The 26669-nt window shown below is 54.2% G+C and overlaps 1 protein-coding gene across 1 annotated transcript in view; it reads left to right on the top strand.

The window, feature by feature from the left end:
* Positions 1–26669, top strand: part of axl (AXL receptor tyrosine kinase) — a 235568-nt gene that overhangs the window by 129105 nt on the left and 79794 nt on the right. The window contains exons 8-11 of the mRNA XM_072490274.1: positions 15807–15946; positions 19016–19160; positions 21243–21272; positions 25104–25233. Coding sequence (XP_072346375.1) covers positions 15807–15946; positions 19016–19160; positions 21243–21272; positions 25104–25233 — 445 coding nt within the window. The remainder of the gene's footprint in view (positions 1–15806; positions 15947–19015; positions 19161–21242; positions 21273–25103; positions 25234–26669) is intronic.

The raw sequence follows: 26669 nt of genomic DNA, 5'->3' as shown, positions 1-26669 counted from the left end.
CCCACCCTCCCAGGCAGTGCGTTCCAGACCCGCCTCTCCCACCCTCCCAGGCAGCGCGTTCCAGACCCGCCTCTCCCACCCTCCCAGGCAGTGCGTTCCAGACCCGCCTCACCCACCCTCCCAGGCAGTGCGTTCCAGACCCGCCTCTATAACCCTCCCAGGCAGTGCGTTCCAGACCCGCCTCTATAACCCTCCCAGGCAGTGCGTTCCAGACCCGCCTCTATAACCCTCCCAGGCAGTGCGTTCCAGACCCGCCTCTATAACCCTCCCAGGCAGCGCGTTCCAGACCCGCCTCTCCCACCCTCCCAGGCAGTATGTTCCAGACCCGCATCTCCCACCGTCCCAGGCAGCGCGTTCCAGACCCGCCTCTCCCACCCTCCCAGGCAGCGCGTCCCAGACCCGCCTCTCCCACCCTCCCAGGCAGCGCGTTCCAGACCCGCCTCTCCCACCCTCCCAGGCAGCGCGTTCCAGACCCGCCTCTCCCACCCTCCCAGGCAGTATGTTCCAGACCCGCCTCTCCCACCCTCCCAGGCAGTATGTTCCAGACCCGCCTCTCCCACCCTCCCAGGCAGCGCGTTCCAGACCCGCCTCTCCCACCCTCCCAGGCAGCGCGTTCCAGACCCGCCTCTCCCACCCTCCCAGGCAGCGCGTCCCAGACCCGCCTCTCCCACCCTCCCAGGCAGCGCGTTCCAGACCCGCCTCTCCCACCCTCCCAGGCAGCGCGTTCCAGACCCGCCTCTCCCACCCTCCCAGGCAGTATGTTCCAGACCCGCCTCTCCCACCCTCCCAGGCAGCGCGTTCCAGACCCACCTCTCCCACCCTCCCAGGCAGCGCGTTCCAGACCCGCCTCTCCCACCCTCCCAGGCAGTGCGTTCCAGACCCGCCTCTCCCACCCTCCCAGGCAGTATGTTCCAGACCCGCCTCTCCCACCCTCCCAGGCAGCGCGTTCCAGACCCGCCTCTCCCACCCTCCCAGGCAGCGCGTTCCAGACCCGCCTCTCCCACCCTCCCAGGCAGAGCGTTCCAGACCCGCCTCTCCCACCCTCCCAGGCAGCGCGTTCCAGACCCGCCTCTCCCACCCTCCCAGGCAGTATGTTCCAGACCCGCCTCTCCCACCCTCCCAGGCAGCGCGTTCCAGACCCGCCTCTCCCACCCTCCCAGGCAGCGCGTTCCAGACCCGACTCTCCCACCCTCCCAGGCAGTATGTTCCAGACCCGCCTCTCCCACCCTCCCAGGCAGCGCGTTCCAGACCTGCCTCTCCCACCCTCCCAGGCAGCGCGTTCCAGACCCGCCTCTCCCACCCTCCCAGGCAGTGCGTTCCAGACCGTCACCACCCTCTGGGTAAAAAAGTGTTTCCTCAAAACTCCCCCCCATAACCTCCCGCCCCTCACCTTGGACTTGTGCCCCCTCGTACCTGACCCTTCAACAAAGGGGAACAGCTGCTCCCTATTGATGCTCCCAGAACATCACCCAAGCAAAGCCACACAATCAGAGGTGCTGGGCGGGTTGGCCGCTCCCTGACGCCGATTTCGAAATCGCCGATCGGGCGGAAAATCCCTCCTGACGCCAAAATCGGGGGGGCGGCGCCTGTTTGACGCAGGTTTCGTATGCTCCGCCCCCTCTGAAATGGCGTCATCGCGTCGCGCGCTGCCACTGTGCTGCCCAGTTTACCAGGATGTTGCCTGGTATGGAGGGCATTAGCTATGAGGAGAGGTTGGATAAACTCGGTTTGTTCTCACTGGAACGACGGAGGTTGAGGGGCGACCTGATAGAAGACTACAAGATTATGAAGGACATAGACAGGGTGGATAGTCAGAAGCTTTTCCCCAGGGTGGAAGAGTCAATTACTAGGGGGCACAGGTTTAAGGTGCGAGGGGCAAAGTTTAGAGGAGATGTGCGAGGGAAGTTTTTTAAACAAAGGGTAGTGGGTGCCTGGAACTCGCTGCCGGAGGAGGTGGTGGAAGCAGGGACGATCGTGACGTTTAAGGGGCATCTTGACAAATACATGAAGAGGATGGGGATAGAGGGATACGGACCCAGGAAGTGTAGACGGTTTTACATAAGAACATAAGAACTAGGAACAGGAGTAGGCTATCTGGCCCCTCGAGCCTGCTCCGCCATTTAATGAGATCATGGCTGATCTTTGTCGACTCAGCTCCACTCTCCGGCCCGTTTTAGGTTAGACGGGCAGCATAGTCAGTGCAGGCTTGGAGGGCCGAAGGGCTTGGGGTTTTTTTCTGTGTTTTAAGTACCATTCTAAGGGGCTGGTTTAACATAGGGCTAAATCGCTGGCTTTGAAAGCAGACCAAGGCAGGCCAGCAGCACGGTTCAATTCCCGTACCAGCCTCCCCGAACAGGTGCCGGAATGTGGCGACTAGGGGCTTTTCACAGTAACTTCATTTGAAGCCTACTTATGACATTAAGCGATTTTCATTTCATTTCATAGTTTGGCATGAGAAGGACTTGTCCAACTTACCTTTCCAAAAATCCTCATGTCTAGTATGGTTCATGACACTCTGAGATACCTACTCCACAAATATAGTGGAGGACGAGGACGTGCCTAATCTCCCGACGCCCTGGTGAGATTGGGGGTGGATGGGTTCGACTTGAACCAGCCAACGTAATTACAAAGCACTCCTGAAAATCGGAAAGCTGGGGAATGGGTTCGGGAATCCCGGAATTGGGACCTGCGCGCCATGTTTGAAGGGCTCCCAAGTCATCCCAACTCAGTGAAAATTCAGCCCCATCAACAGAGAGAATCAGGCCATTTGCCCCCATTTGCCAGAACAATCCAGTCAGTTTCGTTTCCCAGCCCTATCCCTGCAAACTCAACAATTTCCTTTTGTAACCACCGACTGTCTCTGCTTCCCTGACGTAGCGAGTTCAGGCCCATTATCACTTGTCACGTGAGAAAAAAATCCACTTCCCGCTCCTCCCCAGAACTTCCCTTCAACACGTGATTATGTAAGAGCAGCCACAGCACAGACGTAATGGTTTCCTGCCCAGACATGGCTGGGCGATTTGGATGTGAGACTGGACAATGAGATGGACGGCATCTCCTCATTGCTCCGTTTGGTTGTTCCCCTCAATTGGCCTGTGCAGTACGACACAGAAACCAGCAAGGTGTCCCCAATTCCCTCAAAGGAGCCGTGACCTTTCTCACCCCTACCTCAATGCCTCTTTGAGTGCCAGCTGGGGTCAGTGAGCCACATTCCCTGAGTTGGCAGATTGTAGATTCACATCCCTGCTCCAGGATTTGCGGGTATAATCCAGGCTGATGTTTCCCGTGCACTGCGGAGGGAGTGCCGCAGTGCCAAAGGTGCCATTTTTCAAATGAGCGGTCACCCCGAGGGCCTGTCGGTGTCTCAACCAGACGTGGTGCTACTTGACGAGAAGCAGAGATTTCCCCGACGCTATCCTGCCCAATATTCAACCCTTAACCAAACCTTCAATTCCCAATACCCGGTGATGTCTCTTTGCCGTCTGTGAGATCGTGCTGTGTGAAAATGGCTACCGCATCTCCTACATTAAATCAACTACATTTCAAAAGGTAATTCATTTGGGACGTTGGTGAAATGTGTTCGCTGCTTAGTCGCAATGTCCCATGACAGTCCCCTCTGGAATCAGAAGAGAGAAAGGGCAGGTTTGTGCAGTCAAAGGCAGTTTGTGTACCAGATCCCACAAACCAAAAATGCTATAAGTGACTGGTTGGTCTGTTTGTGGTGTCATGATATTCAAACACACACATCATGATAGACAGACCAACAGACAAATCAGCACACACAACACGACAGCCAATCACAGACAAGGCCAGAGACAGTATAAGAGAAGAAACACGACACCTGGTGGCCAGTCCATCTAGAGACCAGGACAAGGACAGGACCTGATTAACACTAAGGGAGTCACCACGTGCAGAGTATCAAGACAGAACTGTAAATAGCATGTTAGAATAAAACAGCGTTGTACCAAATACAACTGTGTTGGCTCATCTGTACATCAGAGCACCCAACACCACATGGTACCTAGCGAGTGGATCGATACCTGCCGGCAAAGCTGCCATCCTGAGCCATGGGCATCACCAACAAACCGCAGCCGCTGCAAGTCGCTGGGAACCTGGGCACCAATTGGAAGCTCTTCAAGCAGCGATTTGAACTGTACATGCGAGCCAACGAAAAACAGAGTGCCTCGGACGAGACAAAGATTGCGATGCTCCTCACTACCGCAGGTCAGCACGCCATCGATGTACACAACTCCTTGGTGTTCGGTGAAAGCGAGAACCAATCCAAGTATGACACGGTCCTCCTCAAGCTCGACCAGCACTTCAACGTTGAGGCCAATGAAAGCGTTGAGAGGTATATCTTTCAGCAACGCCTGCAAGGTAAGGATGAGCTCTTTCAGTCCTTTCTGACGCACCTCCGCATACTCGCGCAGTCCTGCGGTTACGGCAACACCTCAGAGTCCATGATCCGGGACCAGATCGTTTTTGGCGTTGCCTCCAGTGGCCTACGCCAGCAGCTTCTTAAAATTAAAGGCCTGACCTTAGCATCTGCGGTGGAAGCCTGTGTCCTCCATGAAAATGCGACCAGCCGCTTTGCCCAATTTCAGGCGACCGAATCGGCACGGAGGGGGTCCCTAGCGATCGAATCGGTAAGCCAGGCCGCCCACGAGGCCGAACGCATCCAGGCAATCGAGTATCTCCCGGCCCGCGGCCCGGACGAGGGCAGCCGTTTCGCGCGCTTTTCGAGGTCTCCCGCGCTTGTGCGCGCCAAAACCAACGGCAACATCGAGGGACGCACTGCGCAGGCGCGCCCGATGCAAGACCGAACTGCGCATGCGCAGAGGCGTAACGAACGCCGTGACGTCATGACGTGCGGCAACTGTGGAGCTGCACATTTAAAAGGGCAATATCCTGCTAAAAACCGACAATGCCTACGATGTGGCAAGATGGGCCACTACGCTGCCTACTGTCGAGCGGTTCAACTGATGGATCCTACACATCTCCGACAACCTCGCAGACACGTAAGGACCGTCCAGCCCGCACATCAGGATATCCAGCCCGATGACACAGATGACCAAGATGCCTTCCGGGTTGCGGTCATTGATGTGAACAGGGTCAACACCATCAATCCGGCCGATGAATGGAGCGCCACCCTGACGGTCAACCGATCGCAGATCACTTTCCGCCTGGACACTGGCGCCTCCGCCAACCTCATAGTATATTCAGCATTCCATGCCATGAAGGTCAAACCACCTATCCAGCCATCCCAGTGCAAGATGGTCGACTACAACGGGAACGTTATCCCGGCCATGGGATCTTGCCAGCTCCAGGTGACACACAAAACGCACACGGCCACACTCTCGTTCGAGATAGTTGGCTCTTCGAAGGATTCCTTGCTGGGCGCACAGGCATGTAAGGCTCTCCACCTTGTACAGCGAATTCTGTCTCTCTCTCCAGACGACACATCAGACTTCCCGGATGCTGAGTTCAACGCAAATCTCCAATCGCTCCTCGCTCACAACCAGGAGGCATTCGAAGGCATGGGAACACTGCCATACACATACAAAGTTCGCCTCAACCGGACGCCATCCCGGTCGTTCACGCACCTCGCAGGGTTCCTGCGCCACTTAAAGATCGCCTCAAGTTGCAGCTGCAGGATCTCCAGGACCAAGGGGCCCTATCCAGGGTCACGGAGCCCACGCCATGGGTCAGCTCCATGGTGTGTGTCAAGAAGCCCTCTGGCGAGCTCCGCATCTGTATAGACCCTAAAGACCTAAATAATAACATTATGCGGGAACATTATCCCATACCTAAACGGGAGGAAATCACCAGTGAAATGGCCCAAGCCAAAATATTCACCAAACTGGATGCTTCCAAAGGATTTTGGCAGATCCAACTGGACCCGTCCAGCCGAAAGCTATGCACCTTCAACGCCCCTTTCGGCAGATTCTGCTACAACCGGATGCCATTTGGCATCATCTCGGCATCCGAGGTCTTCCACAGAATCATGGAGCAGATGATGGAAGGCATCGAAGGGGTGCGCGTATATGTGGACGATGTCATCATCTGGTCCACCACACCACAGGAGCACATACATCGTCTCCAACGCGTTTTTGCCCGCATACGGGAAAATGGCCTGCGCCTCAACCGAGCCAAGTGTGCCTTTGGCCAAACCGAGTTGAATTTCCTGGGGGACCACATCTCCCGATCAGGGGTCCGTCCCGATGCAGACAAGGTAAGCGCCATCACAGCCATGCCACAGCCGGCAGACAAGAAAGCTGTACTACGATTCCTGGGCATGGTCAACTTCCTCGGGAAATTCATTCCCAACTTTGCTTCCCACACAACGGCTCTGCGCCATCTCATAAAAAAATCTACAGAGTTCCAGTGGCAACATACACACCAGTTGGAGTGGGAGAAGCTCAAACACAAACTTGCCACGGCACCAGTGTTGGCGTTCTTCGACACGTCTCGTCCCACCAAAATCTCAACTGATGCCAGCCAATCCGGCATTGGAGCAGTGCTCCTGCAGAGAGATGACACGGCGTCATGGGCCCCGGTTGCCTATGCATCACGAGCCATGACCCCCACAGAACAGCGCTACGCGCAAATTGAAAAAGAATGCCTGGGCTTGCTAACTGGTTTGGACAAGTTCCACGATTACGTCTATGGTCTTCCACGGTTAACGGTCGAAACTGACCACCGCCCCCTGGTCAGCATAATAAACAAGGACCTGAATGAGATGACCCCTCGCCTCCAGCGCATCCTACTTAAACTCAGGAGGTACGACTTCCAACTGATCTACACCCCAGGGAAGGACCTCATCGTGGCGGATGCCCTATCCAGAGCAGTGAGTACACCACCAGATGCGGAGGGGTTCGTATGTCCGGTCGAGGCACAGGTGGCCTTGACAGCGGCAAATCTGCCGGCTAACGACTCCAGTCTGGCCCGCATACGCACAGAGACAGCGGCCGACCCCCTTCTACAGCGAGTGATGCGCCACATTACGGAAGGTTGGCTCAAAGGGCAGTGCCCGCAGTTCTATAATGTACGGGACGACCTAACCACCATTGATGGGATCCTTCTGAAGCTAGACAGGATCATCATTCCGCAAAGCATGCGCCAGCTGGTTCTCAATCAAATACACAAAGGCCACTTAGGGGTCGAGAAGTGCAGACGGAGGGCCCGAGAGGCGGTATACTGGCCGGGCATCAGTGACGATATTGCCAACATGGTGATCAACTGCACAACCTGCCAAAGGTTTCAGCCGGCGCAACCTCCTGAGACGCTTCTGCCCCATGAGCTGGTGACGTCCCCCTGGGCGAAGGTGGGTGTCGACCTATTTCACGCGCTTGGCATGGACTATGTCATCATCATAGACTACTTCTCCAATTACCCAGAAGTCATACGCCTACACGATCTGACGTCGTCTGCAGTCATCAGGGCCTGCAAAGACACCTTCGCTCGCCACGGCATTCCGATGACTGTCATGTCGGACAATGGGCCCTGTTTTGCCAGCCAGGAATGGTCATCCTTTGCCGCCTCGTATGGCTTCACACACGTGACGTCCAGCCCTCTGCATCCCCAGTCCAATGGAAAGGCGGAGAAGGGCGTTCACATTGCCAAGCGGCTCCTCTGCAAGGCTGCTGCTGCCGGATCGGACTTTCACCTCGCCCTGCTGGCCTATCGCTCGGCCCCGCTAGCCACGGGTCTCTCGCCAGCACAGCTACTGATTGGTCGCACCCTCAGAACCACTGTGCCTTCCATCCTGGCACCAACAACGGACCATGCTACGGTACTGCACAAGATGCAACTGCAGCGTGATCGCCAGAAGAGCTCGTACGATACAAGGGCAACTGATCTTCCCCCCCCTGGCCTCTTGGGATAAAGTCCGCATTCATCTACCAAATGGTGGCTGGTCAGCACCTGCCGAAGTTCTCCGACGCGTAGCTCCCCGCTCGTTCCTAGTACGCATGCCGGATGGATCAGTGCGTGGGCGCAATCGGCGAGCCCTTCGCCGCCTTCCACGCCCGCAACGGAACCGTACACAGACGCCGGGTCCTCCACTGGTTCCTGAGAGTGACTTTGTGGAGCTGCCACAGACCATGCCCCTTCCATCGCCACCCATGGCCAGGCTCGCGCCTCAGCCGGTGGTCCTCGACCCACCCTTGAGGCGGTCAACCCGAATTCGACGCACACCTACTAGATTGGACTTATGAGACTGTTCACACGTTAAAGTTTAGAAACTATTGTATTGTAGCATGTTACTGTTTTATCATTCCAGATCTCGTTTGACCGGACCACGCTTCAAAGTTTTTTCTTCTTGTTTTGTTATGGTACAACCTCGTTAGCATGACACACCCGACATCGCCCCATGTATATAGTTACGCCACATCTACCTGCTGTAAATATCGCGCACACACACTTTTAGCTGCACTCAGGACACATTCATATTTATAACCACGTAGGCACATAATCTTGTAAAAAAGGGGGGATGTCATGATATTCAAACACACACATCATGATAGACAGACCAACAAACAAATCAGCACACATAACACGACAGCCAATCACAGACAAGGACAGAGACAGTATAAGAGAAGAAACACGGCACCTGGTAGTGAGTCCATCTAGAGACCAGGACAAGGACAGGACCTGATTAACAACACACTCAGGGAGTCACCACGTGCAGAGTATCAAGACAGAACTGTAAATAGCATGTTAGAATAAAACAGCGTTGTACCAAATACAACCGTGTTGGCTCATCTGTACATCAGAGCACCCAACACCACATGTGGGTGGGGAGGAATGGCCGCTGCGGCTCTCAGAGAATCCCCTCTCTCAGCTGAATGGTGCACTGAGCTCTTGTCGCCTTCACCTGACCAGGAAGACCTCGGTTGATGTCCACAACCTCTTTAAACCACCCGGTGCCCCAGGGTGGACATCGAGCAATGGTTCGGGAGTGGATGATGCTTCCGTTGGCACCAGCAGTGAAACCAGACCCATCCCCATTGAACCAGGCCTTTCCCACACTCTGGGAAACTCAACAGAAAGGCAAAAAGGTGTTTGAATCAGGTTTCTTTCTGCTGCCAGAACCGGGAATGGGCTGGAAACCTTCCAATGAAGACGCAAAGTGTTAAACCTTCAGGAATTTGCAATAATGAGAGTTGCAGGAAGTATTTCAGTGAAGCGGAATTCTGTGTGGGGATTTGAATTATTGTTGGGTGCGAGCCCAGCTGTTAGTGCCAGTGGCTGAACTGCATGTTGCTGAATTCAGTCCCAATCTCAACATTCCTTCCAACCTGCCTCTGAAACTCTGCCTCTCTCCCAATATTCCCTTATAAGAAAGGAGGAGGCGGCTCAGCTTGTCGACACAGTTGGGATTTTGATTCATTGTTTGATTTCTTCCGATTTACATGCCGCTTTGACAGGGGGTGATGTGATTGCCAAACACCGACGAGATGAAGTGTTTGACTTGGCAGCTGTCCCGCCCTGAAGTGCCGGTGCTCATTCATTCCCTGATAAGGCAATGCTTCCCCCCGGCCAGATCAGGCCAAGATCCTCAAATCACTTCCTTATCGTCATTCCAGTCTGGGATCTCGACTCCGTCATCGCTCTGAGAGAGAGTGTTACATATTCCCACAGACCACAGATGTTATCGCCGCAGACACAAAGACTGGGTTTGATAAGGTGATTAAATCTGATAATTTGATAAGGTGATTTAAGAGGCAATGGTTTACAAAAAGGGGAACAGAATGTAAAAGCACAGAGATCTGTCTGCAACTTTATAAATCGCCAGTTAGGCCTCAGCCAGTGAATTGCGGACAGTTCTAGGCACCAGACTTTAAGAAAGATTTAATGGCCTTCGAAGGGGTACAGGGGAGGTTAATCAGGATGAGGGGCTTCAGTTATCGGGACAGACTGGGAAAGGACAGCTCTCTCTAAATCGCGATGCATTTGATACAGTGATAAAGGAGAAATGGGCGTGATTCAGCAACACCGTTCATCCTAGCGTGAACCCGAGCGCAATTCCCGTGCCCCCCCGCCCCGCTCTCTCCTCCCTCCCTTTGCTCCTCCCCCCTAGTTGCTGGTTACGAACAGCTCTTCGAAGAGGCTGGTGAATTGTATCCACGTTTGGTGGAATCCGTCATCTGATCCCCCGATTGCAAATTTTATTTTTTTCTAATTTTCAGAACTCCGCTAGGTCAGAGAGGCAGCCTGAGGCTCTGGGTGGTTCAGCCGACCTCCATCCGAGCAGAAGTCTCCGCTGGGCGATCAGGGAGGCGAAGGGCAGGGCGTCGGCCCCACTCCCCATTCTGGATGCTCCGGAAACCCTAAGACTGCCACTGAGGGGCATGGCTCAATCTTTACCCTCTCCGGTCTGGACACGGCCTCGAAGAAGGTGGTCCAGAACCCGATGGGTTTTGGGCAGGAGCTGTACATGTGGGTGCATTTGTCTGGGCCTCCCTGACATCACTCACACTTTCCCTCCACCTCCGGCAAGAGCCCGCTGATGCACGTCCTAGTTAGATGCTCCCTGTGCACCACCTATAGCTGCGATAGGCTCAGCCCAGTGTATGAAGAGGTGGAGTTGCCCCTGTGCAGAGCGTCAATCCAGAGTCCTCCCCCTATCTCCATGTCCAGCTCTCCATCCCATTTTTGTCACGTCTCATCCAGTGGGGCCCTTAACTATTAAAACAATCGTCCGTATCTGCCCGCACAAGTCAGGTGCGAGTAGTCTGTCCAATAGGATGTGTCCGGGTACCTGGGGGAACGTCATGTTCTCCTCGCAGAGGGAATCTCGGCAGAATAAATTTATGGTTCCTGTAGATGGGGGCGGCGACAGACATGTCACTGAGTTTGAAATGGTGCATGAACTGGTTGCAAGTCCGCAACATGGCTACTACCTCGGACTCCTCGAGTATTTGGCTGGGGGGGAGGTGGCGGGGGCTGGGAGTAAGGTGATGGCCAGTGCCCAGAGGGACGCCCCAGTACAGGAGGCCTCCTCAATCTGGACCAATTCCGCCTCCAGCTCTCCCAACCATCCCCGCACCCTCTCTGTGATCGCTGCCCAGTGCTAGAATAGGAGGTTCAGAGAAGTCGGGCCTCCCATGTGTCGCCCTCTTTGCCGGACGGTTTTCCGTGTGCTAGAACTCTTTCCCGCCCAGACAAAGGCCATGATCAGTTTATCAACACTGCTGAAGAAGGATTTGGGGATGAAGGTTAGGAGTGATCTGAATAGGAAGAGGAACACCTCCCCGATCTCTTGACCCCCCCCCCCCTCAGTATCCCCTGAGGCAGTTCCAGGGCGGCATGCCTGGGTGGCACTGCCAGGGTGCCCGGTGGTACTGCCAGGGTGTCTGGGTGGCGAGAGGCCACTCAGGCGGGTTCAACAGCCTCACCAGGTCACCAGATCAATGGCGACGAGGCCATTTAATCTCACCCACCATCATTTGCCAAGATTTGAATGATCTGTCCGAAGAAGATGGCAACTCCTTTTATTGGCCAACAACAGTCCGGTCCTGGCGTCATCAAATCACGGCAGTGCCCATTCAACGTCCTCGCTGCTTCCACCTCCCTTGCAGGCTCTAGGTTGTTACTATTCACGATTGGAATAAAACTTCTTCCTCTGTATGTCTTGCTCAAAACCCTTGGCTGGATTCTTCGTTTGGGAGACTAATAGCTAGGTCCGACTAGGTCCGACCACACGTGGACCCGGCCTGCCAAATAGTGCCCCCCTTTGACCAGGCTCGCCACCCCTGCATCACCCCCCGCCGAAGCCCCCCCTGCCCGCGGATCGGCTCCCTCCCGACTGTGGCGGTGCTGGACTCCGTACGCAGCCGCCACGCCGAGTTCACAAAAAAAATAGCACACGCGCCACACGCCGTCGGGAACTCGGCCCATCGGGGGTGGATTCTCGGGGGGGGGGAGAGAGCCTCAAGTAACATCCTGAGGCATCCCGAAGGTAGAGTGCACCGTTTTTGGAGGGGCGGATCGGCGCAAAAGCGGCGCTGCCCCCCGATTTCGGCGCCAATGGAGATTCTCCGGCCCATCGCCAAACGCGGTTTTGGCATCGGGGACCAGAGAATCCCTGAATCTGTGCCCCCCCCCCCTTTGTCCTGTAGCACCAGCGAATGGGAACAACTTGTCTTTATCAACCTTCTCCGAACCTGTCAGAATCCTGTCCACCTCAATCAGATCTCCCATCATCCTCCCCTTCTCCAAACAAAACAACCCCAATTTCTCCAGTCGAACCTTCTCCAATTCCTGGAGGTTCTGGGAAATCACAGGTGCATTCAGCCAGGGATCTTCACAACCTTCCCAAAGAGTTCTGACTGGGACTGGACGCAATACTCCAGCTGTGGCCTCGGCAGAGGTTTCTAAGGAGAGTCATTATAACTTCCGGCTTCGATACTCAATGGCCCAGGTTTCCACCGGGGGCTCAGCTGCGTAGAGTTGGGAGGTTTCCCGGCTCTGCAAACCCGACCTTTAAAAATGGCTTCCTGCAGGTTGGCCTTTCGGTTGGAAGGGGCGAGCGATGTAAGAGCTGGGGTGGGCGACCCTGAAACGAGGGTGTGGGCTGGCTGCTGGTTGCAGGGGCAGGCTGGGAAGAAGGCCTACCTCTCTCTTCCAACATTGTTTAAATAAAAGAATCCCTCTCTCATCCACCACCCACATTCCCTATGCTCCATCCATGCCAACCTATGCCAATGCATTCCCCCCTACCACTCTGCCATGGCCTCTCCTATCCGCCGTGCCAACTCATGCCCCCACCAACCACTCTTTGCCCTTACCTTATTTATGCCAACATGCCATGTATCCCGAACACCTCCTGGATAGTTTTGAAAGAGGTACAGTTATTTAACAGTTCTTTGACAGCTGGACAGTTCCTTTACAGCTGAATGGTTCTTTGGCAGCTGAATAATTTGTTAACAGGTGGATGCCCCGTGGAGTGGGAGTGGGCCTTGGGGGGGATTGTGGGGAGGATGTTGCGAGGGTTTGGGCCTTGGGGTGTGGGAGTGAGACTCAGGTCTGGCAGGGCTGAGAAGAGCCGCAGTGGGGATGTGGGGGAAATCCAATGGGGGTCTCGGGGTATCTAGTGGGTTGGAGATTATGGTCAGGGCTGGGGGGTGTTCTGTGGGGGGAGGGGAGTGTAGTTGGGGGGTTGGCGCCGGGTGGGGGGGGGGGTGTTGGAGCGAGTCCCCAGGGGAGTTAGGGGGGGGAAGGGTACGAAGACCTCTGGGATGTCAGCGAGTGGGGTGGGAGAGCCGTGGTACGTCAGGAATTGGGAGAGTCCCTGGGGAGATTGGGAGGTTTGGTGGTGGGGGGGGGGGGGGGTACCAATGCAAATCAATTGCCATGGGGAAGTTTGCACTCCCAGACAACTGCTCTGCAAATCTGGGAACTTCCAAAAGGGATTCCCCAGCACATTCCCGGAGTACCCCTCCCAATACAATGCTGCAGAGCTCAGGGGTACTGGTCCATTCCGTATTCCAGCCGTACCCTGCCTCTCTGAGGATGTATTTCATCCCCTACTACAACACTCAGTATTTCCAAGTCTGGGGAAGATTTCTGAGTAATTTTTTATGTGAGCCTAGTGCAAACTCGATGGGCTGAATGGCCTCTTCTGCACTGTGTATTTCCGTGATTCTGAGCTGCCATATTATTCCTTCATTCTCACTCTTTGCCAATCTTATTTTCTTCTTGAAAATGGCTTATTGTCACAAGTCTCAATGTCACCGTGTCTGCTACTCCCAAGTCAAAACATTCATCTCGAAAGAAACCTGTTTGCCCTCAAACCCCTGGCCGTGGAATGATTTGCATTGCGCCTCTGTAACAGACTATTCTAGAGTAGGCCATTCGGCCCCTCGAGCTTGCTGTGCCATTCAGCAAGATCTGATTGTGCCTCTCTCCACTCTACCTTCCGACCTTCCCCCATAATGTTTGACCCCGGTGTGCATTAGCCACTCAGTCATGAATACGTTCACTGACCTAGCCTTCCTAAACTGTCCCCCAGTTTCAGTCTCTGCCACGAATAGAAACATTCTCTCAACATGCGCCCTGCAAGTTCCCCTCTGGATAGAATCATAGAATCACGACAGTGCATAAGGAGGCCATTCGGCCCATCGGGTCTACACCAGCCCTCTGTAAGAGTGCCCTACCTCGGCCCAGTCCCCTACTCAATCCCCATAACCCCACCCAACCTAAACATCATCGAACACTAAGGGGCAATTTATCATGGCCAATCCACCTGACCTGCACATCTTTGGACTGTGGGAGGAAACCGGAGCACCCGGAGGAAACCCACGCAGACACGGGGAGAACGTGCAGACTCCACACAGACAGTCACCCAAGGCCGGAATTGAACCCGGGTCCCTGGCGCTGTGAAGCAGCGGGGCTACCCATCGTGATAGCGCCGCCCCCCCCCCCCCGCCCCCCCCCCCCCCACCCCCCCCTCCCGCTCTCTGTTTCAATAAGATCACTTCCTCGTTGTGTAAACTCGAATGGGTCGAGGCCCAATCTGCTCAGCCCCTTCAAGGTAACCCCTTCATTCCAGAAATCAGTCGAGTGAACCTTCTCTGACTGCTTCTCGTGCAATTCTATCCTTCCTTGTGTAAGGAGAACAAACCACCTCCAGGTGGCATCTCCCGAAGACCATGTCCAGCTACAGCGACACTTCAATTGCGATTTTCCAACCCACTAGAAAACTGCGAATTGTGAGGCGTTGCTGCCAAATCATCTGCCTGGCTATTGTAACCACTGCGGCCACAGGAGGTCAGAGGCTGGGAACTCCACGGAGAGTAACTCACCCCCTGACCCCCCCAAAGCCTCTGCACTGACGACCAGTCAGGAGAACGATGGAATACTCTCCACTTTCCCTGGATGAGTGTTCCTCCAATGACACTCAATGACCATCGGTAAGAAGAAGGTGAATTTACTCCTGACTTGGAGCTATCACTCTTCCTTCACTGTCACTGGATCAAATCCTGGAACTCCCTCTCTAACAGCACTGCGGGTGTACTTACACCAGATGGGCTACAGCACTTCAAGATGATTCCTCATCATCCTGAGGGCAATGAGGAATGGGCATCAAATCCAGGCCTTGCCAGTGATACGCACATTCCATTCATACATTTTTAAAACAATTGAGTCTGCCCTGGGGCTGGGAGACGCCTTTGAGATACAAGTGCGGCAATTGAGCTGGAGCTCCTCACTATGGCTGTGGGTCTGGAGTCACATGTAGGCCAGACCGGGTAAGGACGGCAGATTTCCTTCCCGAAAGGACATTAGCGAACCAGATGGGTTTTTCTGGTGATCATGGCCGCGATGACTGAGATTAGCTTTCTGAAAAATTCTGGATTTTATTCATTGAATTCGAATTTCACCAGAGGTTGTGCTGCGATTTTGTAAAAAAAACCCTGACGAGACCCACGGGGGCGCCTCAATCGATCTTCCCGTGGGGCTTGGGGAATACGGCAGAGGGCCACCCAGGAGGGGCTCGTAATTCCGCCTAATAAAAGCCGACCCCGACGGGTACCGTTGTGATCGTTAGTCACGATTGAGACCTTTGTGTTGGTTTTTTAAAAATACTGTTTAACTTACAGCCCGGCCCTCCTGAACCTTTGTAGATTTGAACCCTTTTCGTCACGGCGTTGTTGCGAACCTCTGGATTGGAGTTCCTAGACCTTCCCTCGCGAGGGGACAACCTGGCTTTACAGAGGGTGTTTATTGTCCACTGTGATTGGCTATCCTATTTGTTGCTGTGAGGAATAACGTCAGTCCAATGGTTCTTTCTTTTTCTCTTTCAGAACCGGACACAGCCCCAAGCAACATAACCTTCCTGTACAATGGCAGCGCTCTGTTCTTCGAATGGCTAAAACCAGCGACAGGCCTGAATGGCGTCCTCCAAGGATATAAGGTGGCTTATCAGGACCAAGACAACGCTCAGGTGAATGGCCTTCATAGTTAGCACCTCCCTCCCCCACCCCCACCCAAACAGCCCTAACCACTCCCCCACCCCCCCCAAACAGCCGTGACCCCTCCCCACCCCCACCCAAACAGCCGTGACCCCTCCCCACACCCACCCAAACAGCCATAACCCCTCCCCACACCCACCCAAACAGCCCTAACCCCTCCCCCACCCCCCCAAACAGCCGTGACCCCTCCCCACACCCACCCAAACAGCCCTGACCCCTCCCCACACCCACCCAAACAGCCATAACCCCTCCCCACACCCACCCAAAAAGCCCTAGCCCCTCCCTACACCCACCCAAACAGTCCTAACCCCTCCCCACACCCGCCGAAACAGCCCTAACCCCTCCCCCACACAGCCCTGGCCTCAGCCCCACCCCCCATACAGCCCGAACTCCTCCCCCACCCCCACCCAAACAGTCCTAACCCCTCCCCCACCCCCCCAAACAGCCCTAACCCCTCACCACACCCACCCAAACAGCCCTAACCCCTCCCCCACACCCACCCAAACAGCCCTAACCCCTCCCCACACCCACCCAAACAGCCCTAACCCCTCCCCCACACCCCCACACAGCCCTGGCCTCAGCCCCCCCCCCCCAAACAGCCGTGACCCCTCCCCACACTCCCCAAACAGCCCTAATCCCTCCCCCACGCCCCCACACAGCCCTGGCCTCTCCCCCACCCACCCCCAAACAGCCGGGGACCCCCCCCCCACACACAGCTGGGACCCCTCCCCCACCCCCCCACACAGCCCTGGCCTCTCCCCCACCCACCACCAGCAGCCGGGACCCCTCCCCCACACACCCCCAAACAGCTGTGAACCCGTCCCCAACGCCCCCACCCCAAACAGCCCTATCTCCTCCCCATCCCCCCCAAACAGTCCTGGCATCCCCCCACACCCCCCAAACCCCAAACAGCCCTGACCCCTCCCCCACGCCCCCCAAACCCCAAACAGCCCTGACTCCTCCCCCACGCCCCCCAAACAGCCCTGACCCCTCCCCCATGCCCCCCAAACCCAAAACAGCCCTGACCGCTCCCCCCCTCCCCCCCCACACAGCCCTGGCCTCTCTCCCACCCACCCACAAACAGCCGGGACCCCTTCCACACCCCCCCCCAAACAGCCCTAACCCTTCCCCCACACCCCCCAAACCCCAAACAGTCTTAAACCCTCCCCCGCAGCCCCCAGACAGCCCTGGCCTCTCCCCCCCACCCCCAAACAGTCCTGACCCCTCCCCCATCCCACCCAAATAGCCCCTCGTCTACAAAATTACAAGGGGCATGGTCAGAGCAGATAGTCAGAAGCTTTTTCCCAGGGTGGAAGAGTCAATTACTAGGGGACATAGGCTTAAGGTGCGAAGGGCAAAGTTCAGCGGAGATGTGTGAGGGAAGTTTTTTACACAGGGGGCAGTGGGCGCCTGGAACTCGCTGCCGGAGGAGGTGGTGGAAGCAGGGACGATAGTGACGTTTAAGGGGCATCTTGACAAACACATGAATAGGATGAGAATAGAGGGAGACGGACCCCGGAAATGTAGAAGGTTTTAGGTTAGACGGGCAGCATGGTCGGCACGGGCTTGGAGGGCCGAAGGGCCTGTTCCTGTGCTGAACTTTTCTTTGTTCTTTGTTCTTCTTGTATGATACATGGTACATGGTTCTATATGGTGTATGGTTCTATACGGTGTATGGTTCTATATGGTGGATGGTTCTATATGGTGGATGGTTCTATATGGTGGATGGTTCTATATGGTGGATGGCTCTGTGGTATATCTCGTCCCTTGTCTCAACAATAAGATTTGCTCTGGAACATATAGGGAAAAGTAAGAAGGATAAGACAGATCCAGGACAAGACAGGGGCAGGAGACAAACAGCAGAGATATATGTGCCAGAGATGCTCAGGGCACCTTGCCCTGCCACCATCACCTCTCATATCTCACAGTCCCATTGTAACATTTACCAGTTACTGGAACCAATTGTGACCTTCACCGATTTGGTATATTCTGGCCTCAGAGCTGGGGCGGGATTCTCCCCTACCCGGTGTGGCGGGGGGGGGTTCCGGCGTAATGGAGTGGCGGGAACCACTCCAGCGACGGGACGCCCCAAAGGTGCGGACGTCTCCGCACCTTTAGGGGCCAAGCCCTCACCTTGAGGGGCTAGGCCCGCGCCGGAGTGGTTTCCGCTCCGCCAGCTGGTGGGAAAGGCCTTTGGCGCCACGCCAGCCGGCGCCGAAAGGTCATCGACGGGCGGTGCATGCGCGGGAGCGTCAGCGGCTGCTGACGTCATCCCCGCGCATGCGCAGGGGAGGGGGTCTCTTCCGCCTCCGCCATAGTGAAGACCATGGTGAAGGTGGAAGAAAAAGAGTGCCATCGTGGAACAGGCCCGCCCGCGGATCGGTGGGCCCCGATCGCGGGCCAGGCCACCGTGGGGGCACCCCCCGGGGCCAGATCGCCCCGCGCCCCCCCCCCAGGACCCCGCCCGCGCCGCCTTGTCCCGCCGTTCACAAGGTGGTTTAATCCACGCCGGCGAGAGAGGGTTGACAGCGGCGGGACTTCGGCCCATCGCGGGCCGGAGAATCGGCGGAGGGTGGACCCGCCGACCGGTACGGCGCGATTCCCGCCCCCGCCGAATCTCTGGTGGCGGAGAATTCGGGACAGGGCGGGGGCGGGATTCACGCGAGCCCCCGGCGATTCTCCGACCCGGTGGGGGGGTCGGAGAATCGCGCCCCTGGATCTGAACCCCCTCCGTACCCTATAGTCGAATAGATTAGCAACAATCACTGTCCGATCCTTCAAATGGCCACTCGAAAAGGTGAGGAGGCCCCATCACCACTTGTGGGTCACTAGAAAAGGCACATCTGCCCAAGAGAGTGACTATTTAAAATGTTGGTGCAGATTTTCCCGCTCACGTCCTGCCTCAGCTTCTCAGCAGTTGCTGCCGGAGATATCGGGTCTTGTTGCCTTTATACAAGAAGCTGTAGTTTTCTGCGACAATTGATCCCCGATCGCTTCAGGCAAACACCTGCATTTTCAATGTCTCCCTCTGTTTTCTTCAGGTGATTTTGGACAACGGGATGAGGGAGAACATCAGTCTGGAGGTTGTCCTGCCCGTTACCAACCTGACCATTTGTGTGGCGGCCTACACTGAAGCTGGAGATGGGCCCTGGAGTGATGCTGTCCTCGTTTCCCTCCCCAGCCCAGGTGAGATAGGCCAACTTAATGACCTTGTTCCAGCCGCGTCCTGAGCAGCCGTGCGTGTTTTCTGTAAATGGATGACTTTGATTTTGGAGTATTATATGTGTGGTTTCCATGGTATATTCTTGATGGTGAATCGGCCAATTCTTTGTGGCCACTTAAGGTACGGGCCTAGTGCTGAAAGTTGGGGTGAGAGTTGATGGCTGGCGTGGACAGAATAGGCCGAAGGGCCTCTTTCCGTGCTGTAAAAACCCTCTGACTCAGTTACCCCAGCACCAGGTAGGCGGCAGAATGCCATTCCCATCCCCAGGGTGGCAGGGTTGGTGGGTGGGCAGCAGGAAAGCCGCTGTGCCTTCAAACCCGCTGGGAAGGAAGCATAAATTCCAACTCACAGGGTGGTGGGAATTTGGAACTATTTCTCTGCCCCTCCCCAGGAGTTCAATTTCAAAACCTTTATCAGTCACAGATATCATCATAGAATTTACAGTGCAGAAGGAGGCCATTCGGCCCATCGAGTCTGCACCGGCTCTTGGAAAGAGCATCCTACCCAAGGTCAACACCTTCACCCTATCCCCATAACCCAGTAACCCCAGCCAACACTAAGGGCAATTTTGGACACTAAGGGCAATTTATCGCGGCCAGTCCACCTAACCTGCACATCTTTGGACTGTGGGAGGAAACCGGAGCACCCGGACGAAACCCACGCACACACGGGGAGGATGTGCAGACTCCGCACAGACAGTGACCCAAGCTGGAATCGAACCTGGGACCCTGGAGCTGTGAAGCAATTGTGCTATCCACAATGCCACCGTGCTGCCCCAAAAGCAATTCTATGAAGGAAACTGGAATCAATTTGAGTAAATGGGATTAAGGACACAGTTCAGTGATGACCTAAAATGGATGTCAGGCTGAAGTGTTTGAATGGTCTCCTCCTTTGTATTTCCTTCAAGTGGGATTTCCCCAGCCTCCCGCCCCCCCCGCCCCCCGCCACTGCGTGCTTTGCAATGGTGGACGCAGCCTGTCATTGGACGGCGATGGGATCTTCCTGTGCCGCTGCTGTCAACAGGGCTTCTCGTTGGTTGCACCTTCCGCCGCTGGGGAACCCACGACTGGGGGTTGCCGTCGACATGACCAGAGGGTCCTGCTGGCAAGAATGGCCGGAAAATCCCAACCGTAGGGCGGCACGGTGATCAGCACCGCTGTTGTACAGCGCCAGGGACCCGGGTTCGATTCCGGCCTCGGGTGAGTGCCTGTGCGGAGTCTGCACGTTCTTCCCGTGTCTGTGCGTGGGGTTCCTCCGGGTGCTCCGGTTTCCTCCCACAGTCCAAATATGTGCTGGTTGGTGGATTGGCCATGATAAAATTGCCCCTTAGTGTCCAAAGGTGTGGTTACGGAGATAGGTTAGGGGAGTGAGCCTAGGTAGGGTGCTCTTTTGGACGGTCAGTGCAGACTCAAGGGGCCGAATGGCCTCCTTCTGCAGCGTACAAATTCTAAGTTCTAGGCTTCTATGATTTGTAAAAGAAAAAAAATTTGAAGTATCCAAACCTTTTTTCCCAATTAAGGGGCAATTTAGCGTTGGCCAATCTACCGACCCTGCACATCTTTGGGTTGTGGGGGTGAGACCCACGCAGACGCGGGCGGCGGTGGAAGGTGCGACCAAAGAGAAGCCCCGTTGACGGCGGCGGCACAGGAAGACCCCATCGCCGGCCAATGGCGGGCCGTGTCCACCGCCACAAAGCAAGCCATGGGGCGGGGGGGAATTGAAACTCCACACGAACAGCGACCCGGGGCGGAGATCGATCCCGGATCCTTGGCGCCATGAGACAGCAGTGCTAACCACTGAGCCGCCCCTAGTTGCTTCTATGACAACAGAAGCTTCTGTCTTCAAAACAAACCAAAAAATAGTACTGATGCAGTCTGGGAAATAGGAATGAGTAAGAATTATGCTGAATCAGGAATTATAGCTTGTCAGCCGGACATTATTGTCCTCAAACTTGGCAATTCAGCAAATTAACTTGTGCCATGTTTAATTGTTCTTCATTTTCACTGTGAGGCATATCAGGATACTATTTGTGCTTCTTTTGACAGAGAGCACAAGGAACATGCAGCAACCAGTCGGTAAGAGGCCAGTTTATGATCTTGTGTCCAGTTGGGTTTAATGCGAAACGAGGCAGGCATCCCAGAATCCATTTCAGTAGTATTTGAAGTGACATCATTTAGAGCTGGGTGTACAGGTCCACAGGTCACTGAAAGGGGCAACACAGATGGAGAAGGTAGTCAAGAAGGCACACGGCATGCTTGCCTTCATTGGCCGGGGCATTGAGTATAAAAATCGGCAAGTCATGTTGCAGCTGTATGGAACCTTAGTTAGGCCACACTTGGAATGTACTTCTCCACCTGTGTTGCCCCTTTCAGTGACCTGTGGACCTGTACACCTAGATCTCTCTGACTGTCAATACTCTTGAGGGTTCTACCATTCACTGGATATTCCCTACCTGTATTAGACCTTCCAAAAGGTATCACTTCACATTTGTCCGAATTAAACTCCATTTGCCATCTCACCGCCCAAATCTCCAAATGATCTAAACCCTGCTGTATCTTCTGACAGTCCTCATCGCTATCCGCAATCCCACCAACCTTTGTGTCGTCCGCAAACTTACTAATCAGACCAGTTACATTTTCCTCCAAATCATTTATATATACTACGAACAGCAAAGGTCCCAGCACTGATCCCTACGGAACACCACTAGTCACAGCCCTCCAATCAGAAAAGCACCCTTCCATTACTACTCTCTGCCTTCTATGATCTAGCCAGTTCTGCATCCACCTTGCCAACTCACATCTGATCCCGTGTGACTTCACCTTTTGTACCAGTCTGCCATGAGGGACCTTGTCAAAGGACTTACTGAAATCCATATAGACAACATCCACTGCCCTACCTGCATCAATCATCTTTGTGACCCCCTCGAAACACTGTATCAAGTTAGTGAGACACGACCTCCCCTTCACAAAACCGTGCTGCCTTTCGCTAATACGAGCCCTTGCTTCCAAATGGGAGTTGATCCTGTCTCGAAGAATTCTCTCCAGTAATTTCCCTACCACTGATGTAAGGCTCACCGGCCTGTAGTTCCCTGGATTATCCTTGCTACCCTTCTTAAACAAAATAACAACATTTACTGGAGGACTGGAGAATAGCCAATTTCCTCTCCAGCCTCCTTCAGTATTCTGGGGTAGATTCCATCAAGCCCTGTGGACTTATCCACCTTAATATTTTTCAAGACGCCCACCACCTCGTCTTTTTGGATCTCAATGTGACCCAGGCTATCTACACACCCTTTGCCCGACTCAACCTCCACCAATTCCTTCTCTTTGGTGAATACTGATGCAAAGTATTCATTTAGTACCTCGCCCATTTCCTCTGGCTCCACACATTGATTCCCTTGCCTGTCCTTCAGTGGGCCAACCCTTTCCCTGGCTACCCTCTTGCTTTTTATGTACATGTAAAAAGCCTTGGGATTTTCCTTAACCCCATTTGCCAATTACTTTTCGTGACCCCTTTTAGCCCTCCTGACTCCTTGCTTAAGTTCCTTCTGACTTTCCTCATATTCCACACAGGCTTTGTCTATTCCCAGCCTTTTAGCCCTGACAAATGCCTCCTTTTTCTTTTTGACGAGGCCTACAATATCCCTCGTTATCCAAGGATCGTGAAATTTGCCATATTTATCCTTCTTCCTCACAGGAACATGCTGGTCCTGAATTCCTTTCAACTGACATTTGAAAGCCTCCCACATGTCAGATGTTGATTTACCCTCAAACATCCGCCCACAATCTAGGTTCTTCAGTTCCCGCCTGATCTTGTTATAATTAGCCTTCCCCCAATTTAGCACATTCACCCTAGGACCACGCTTATCCTTGTCCACCAGCACTTTAAAACTTACTGAATTGTGGTCACTGTTCCCGAAATGCTCCCCTAATGAAACTTCTACCACCTGGCTGGGCTCATTCCCCAATACCAGGTCCAGTACAGCCTCTTCCCTAGTTGGACTATCTACATATTGTTTTAAGAATCCCTCCTGGATGCTCCTTAGAAACTCTGCCCCGTCTAAGCCCCTGGCATTAATTGAGTGCTAGTCAATATTGGGGAAGTTAAAAGTCTCCCATCACAACAACCCTGTTGCTTTTACTCCTTTCCAAAATCTGACTACCTATCTGCTCCTCTATCTCCCGCTGGCTGTTGGGAGGCCTGTAGTAAACCCCCAACATTGTGACTGCACCCTTCTTATTCCTGATCTCTAACCATATAGCCTCACTGCCCTCTGAGGTGTCCTCCCGCAGTACAGCTGTGATATTCTCTCTAACCAGTCGCGCATCTCCTATGCCCCTTTTCCCTCCCCCTCTATCCCGCCTGAAACATCTAAATCCTGGAATGTTTAGCTGCCAATCCTGTCCTTCCTCAACCAGGTCTCTGTAATGGCAATAACATCATGGTTCAAGTACTAATCCAAGCTCTAAGTTCATCTGCCTTACCTGGTATACTTCTTGCATTAAAACATATGTACTTCAGGCCACCAGTCCCGCTGTTTTCAGCAGCATCTCTCTGTCTGCTCTTCCTCAGAGCCAAACTGACCCTATTCCCTAGTTCTCCCTCAATTTTTTCACCTTCTGACCTATTGCTCCCGTGCCCACCCCCCTGCCACACTCGTTTAAACCCTCCCGTGTGACACTAGCAAACCTCGCGGCCAGGATATTTATGCCTCTCCAGTTTAGATGCAATCCGTCCTGTTTAGCACAGGGCTAAATCGCTGGCTTTGAAAGCAGACCAAGGCAGGCCAGCAGCACGGTTCAATTCCCGTAACAGCCTCCCCGAACAGGCGCCGGAATGTGGCGACTAGGGGCTTTTCACAGTCGCTTCATTTGAAGCCTACTTGTGACAATAAGCGATTTTCATTTCATTTCATTTTATACAGGTCACACCTGCCCCGGAAGAGTTCCCAGTGGTCCAGATAACTGAAACTCACCCTCCTACACCAGCTGTTTAGCCACGTGTTTAGCTGCTCTATCTTCCTATTTCTAGCCTCATGGCACAGGGTGTAATCCCGAGATTACAACCCTTGAGGTCCTGTCTTTTAACTTTCTGCCCAGCTCCCTGAACTCCTGCTGCAGGACCTCATGCCCCTTCCTGCCTATGTCGTTAGTACCAATATGTACAACGACCTCTGCCTGTTTGCCATCACCCTTCAGAATGCCCGCTACCCGTTCTGAGACATTCTGAACCCTGGCACCAGGTAGGCAACATACCATCCTGGAGTCTCTTTCACGTCCACAGAAGCGCCTATCTGTGCCCCTGACTATAGAGTCCCCTATTACTATTGCTCTTCTGCGCTTTGACCATCCCTGCGGAACATCAAAGCCAGCCGTGGTGCCACTGCTCTGGCTGCTGCTGTTTTCCCCTGATAGGCTATTCCCCCTGACAGTATCCAAAGGGGCATACCTGTTCGAGAGAGGGACAACCACAGGGGATTCCTGCACTGACTGCCTGCCCCTTCTGGTGGTCACCCATTTCTCTGCCTGCACCTTGGTGTGGCCACATTTATATAACTGCGATCTATGACGCTTTCCGCCACCTGCATGCTCCTAAGTGCATCCAACTGCTGCTCCAATCGAACCATGCGGTCTGTGAAGATCTCCAGTTGGTTGCACTTTCTGCAGATGAAGCCATCCGGGACGCTGGAAGCCTCCCGGACCTGCCACATCTCACAGTCAGAGCGCTGCACCCCTCTAACTGACATTGCGTCAATTAATTAGTAAGTTAAATTTTAATTTTTTTTAAAAATAGTTACTGTTAACTATATGTTTCCCAGCACTAGATTTCTACTCTAATCATTTCTACTAGATTTGGGAACAGGATGAAGTTGCACTGTCAGAACTCCCCACCGTTTGTGTTTTCAGGGAATGCGGGCCGGAGGGGATTCTCTTGGCATTGGTGGTACGTGGTGATGGCGGCTGCGGTGGCCATCGTCTCTGCCGTCTGCATCGCTTTGCTTGTCGGCCGCCGCAGGAAGAAGAATGGTCGATACGGGTGAGAACTTTTAACATTCACTGTCATGGACGAGGCTCAAGTGGTGGTGGTGGGGGGGGGGGGGGGGGAGGGTGCGGGCTTGGAGCGGACGTGTGGTTGTCGGAGACTGCCCAATTTGCAGCCCAGGAGGCAGCTGGAAGGAGAAGGTTTGGAGTGGGATCTCAATCTAATTCTCAGAGACCCGGAGGTCCCAGTTCAGCTTCTGTCTACAGATCGGCTCCATTGCCAAGATTGCTGACTTCCTCCCTCTGTCGCCTGAGCTCATCGCTGCTAAAACCCTCGACAACACGATTCCAATCTGTCCTGCACCCTCCATACATCTCACCCTCCATATACCTCACACCCTATAACCCTCACCCCCTATAACCCTCACCCCCCATACATCTCACCCTCCATAAACCTCACCCTCTATAAACCTCACCCTCTATAACCCTCACCCCCCATACATCTCACCCTCCATAAACCTCACCCTCTATAACCCTCACCCTCTATAACCCTCACCCTCCATACATCTCACCCTCTATAAACCTCACCCTCTATAAACCTCGCCCTCTATAAACCTCGCCCTCTATACATCTCACCCTCCATAAACCTCACCCTCTATAACCCTCACCCCCCATACATCTCACCCTCCATAAACCTCGCCCTCTATAAACCTCGCCCTCTATACATCTCACCCTCCATAAACCTCACCCTCTATAACCCTCACCCTCTATAACCCTCACCCCCCATACATCTCACCCTCCATAAACCTCACCCTCTATAAACCTCACCCTCTATAACCCTCACCCCCCATACATCTCACCCTCCATAAACCTCACCCTCTATAAACCTCGCCCTCTATACATCTCACCCTCCATAAACCTCACCCTCTATAAACCTCGCCCTCTATAACCCTCACCCCCCATACATCTCACCCTCCATAAACCTCACCCTCTATAAACCTCGCCCTCTATAAACCTCGCCCTCTATACATCTCACCCTCCATAAACCTCACCCTCTATAACCCTCACCCCCCATACATCTCACCCTCCATAAACCTCACCCTCTATAAACCTCGCCCTCTATAAACCTCGCCCTCTATACATCTCACCCTCCATAAACCTCACCCTCTATACCCCTCACCCTCTATAACCCTCACCCTCCATACATCTCACCCTCTATACACCTCACCCTCTATAAACCTCGCCCTCTATAAACCTCGCCCTCTATACATCTCACCCTCCATAAACCTCACCCTCTATAACCCTCACCCCCCATACATCTCACCCTCCATAAACCTCGCCCTCTATAAACCTCGCCCTCTATACATCTCACCCTCCATAAACCTCACCCTCTATAACCCTCACCCTCTATAACCCTCACCCCCCATACATCTCACCCTCCGTAAACCTCACCCTCTATAAACCTCACCCTCTATAACCCTCACCCCCCAT

Source organism: Scyliorhinus torazame, chromosome 25 (assembly GCF_047496885.1).
Source record: "Scyliorhinus torazame isolate Kashiwa2021f chromosome 25, sScyTor2.1, whole genome shotgun sequence".
In the NCBI taxonomy this organism is placed as follows: Eukaryota; Metazoa; Chordata; class Chondrichthyes; order Carcharhiniformes; family Scyliorhinidae; genus Scyliorhinus; species Scyliorhinus torazame.
Note: the sequence above shows the minus strand (reverse complement) of the source record. Positions and strands in the feature narration are given on the sequence as shown.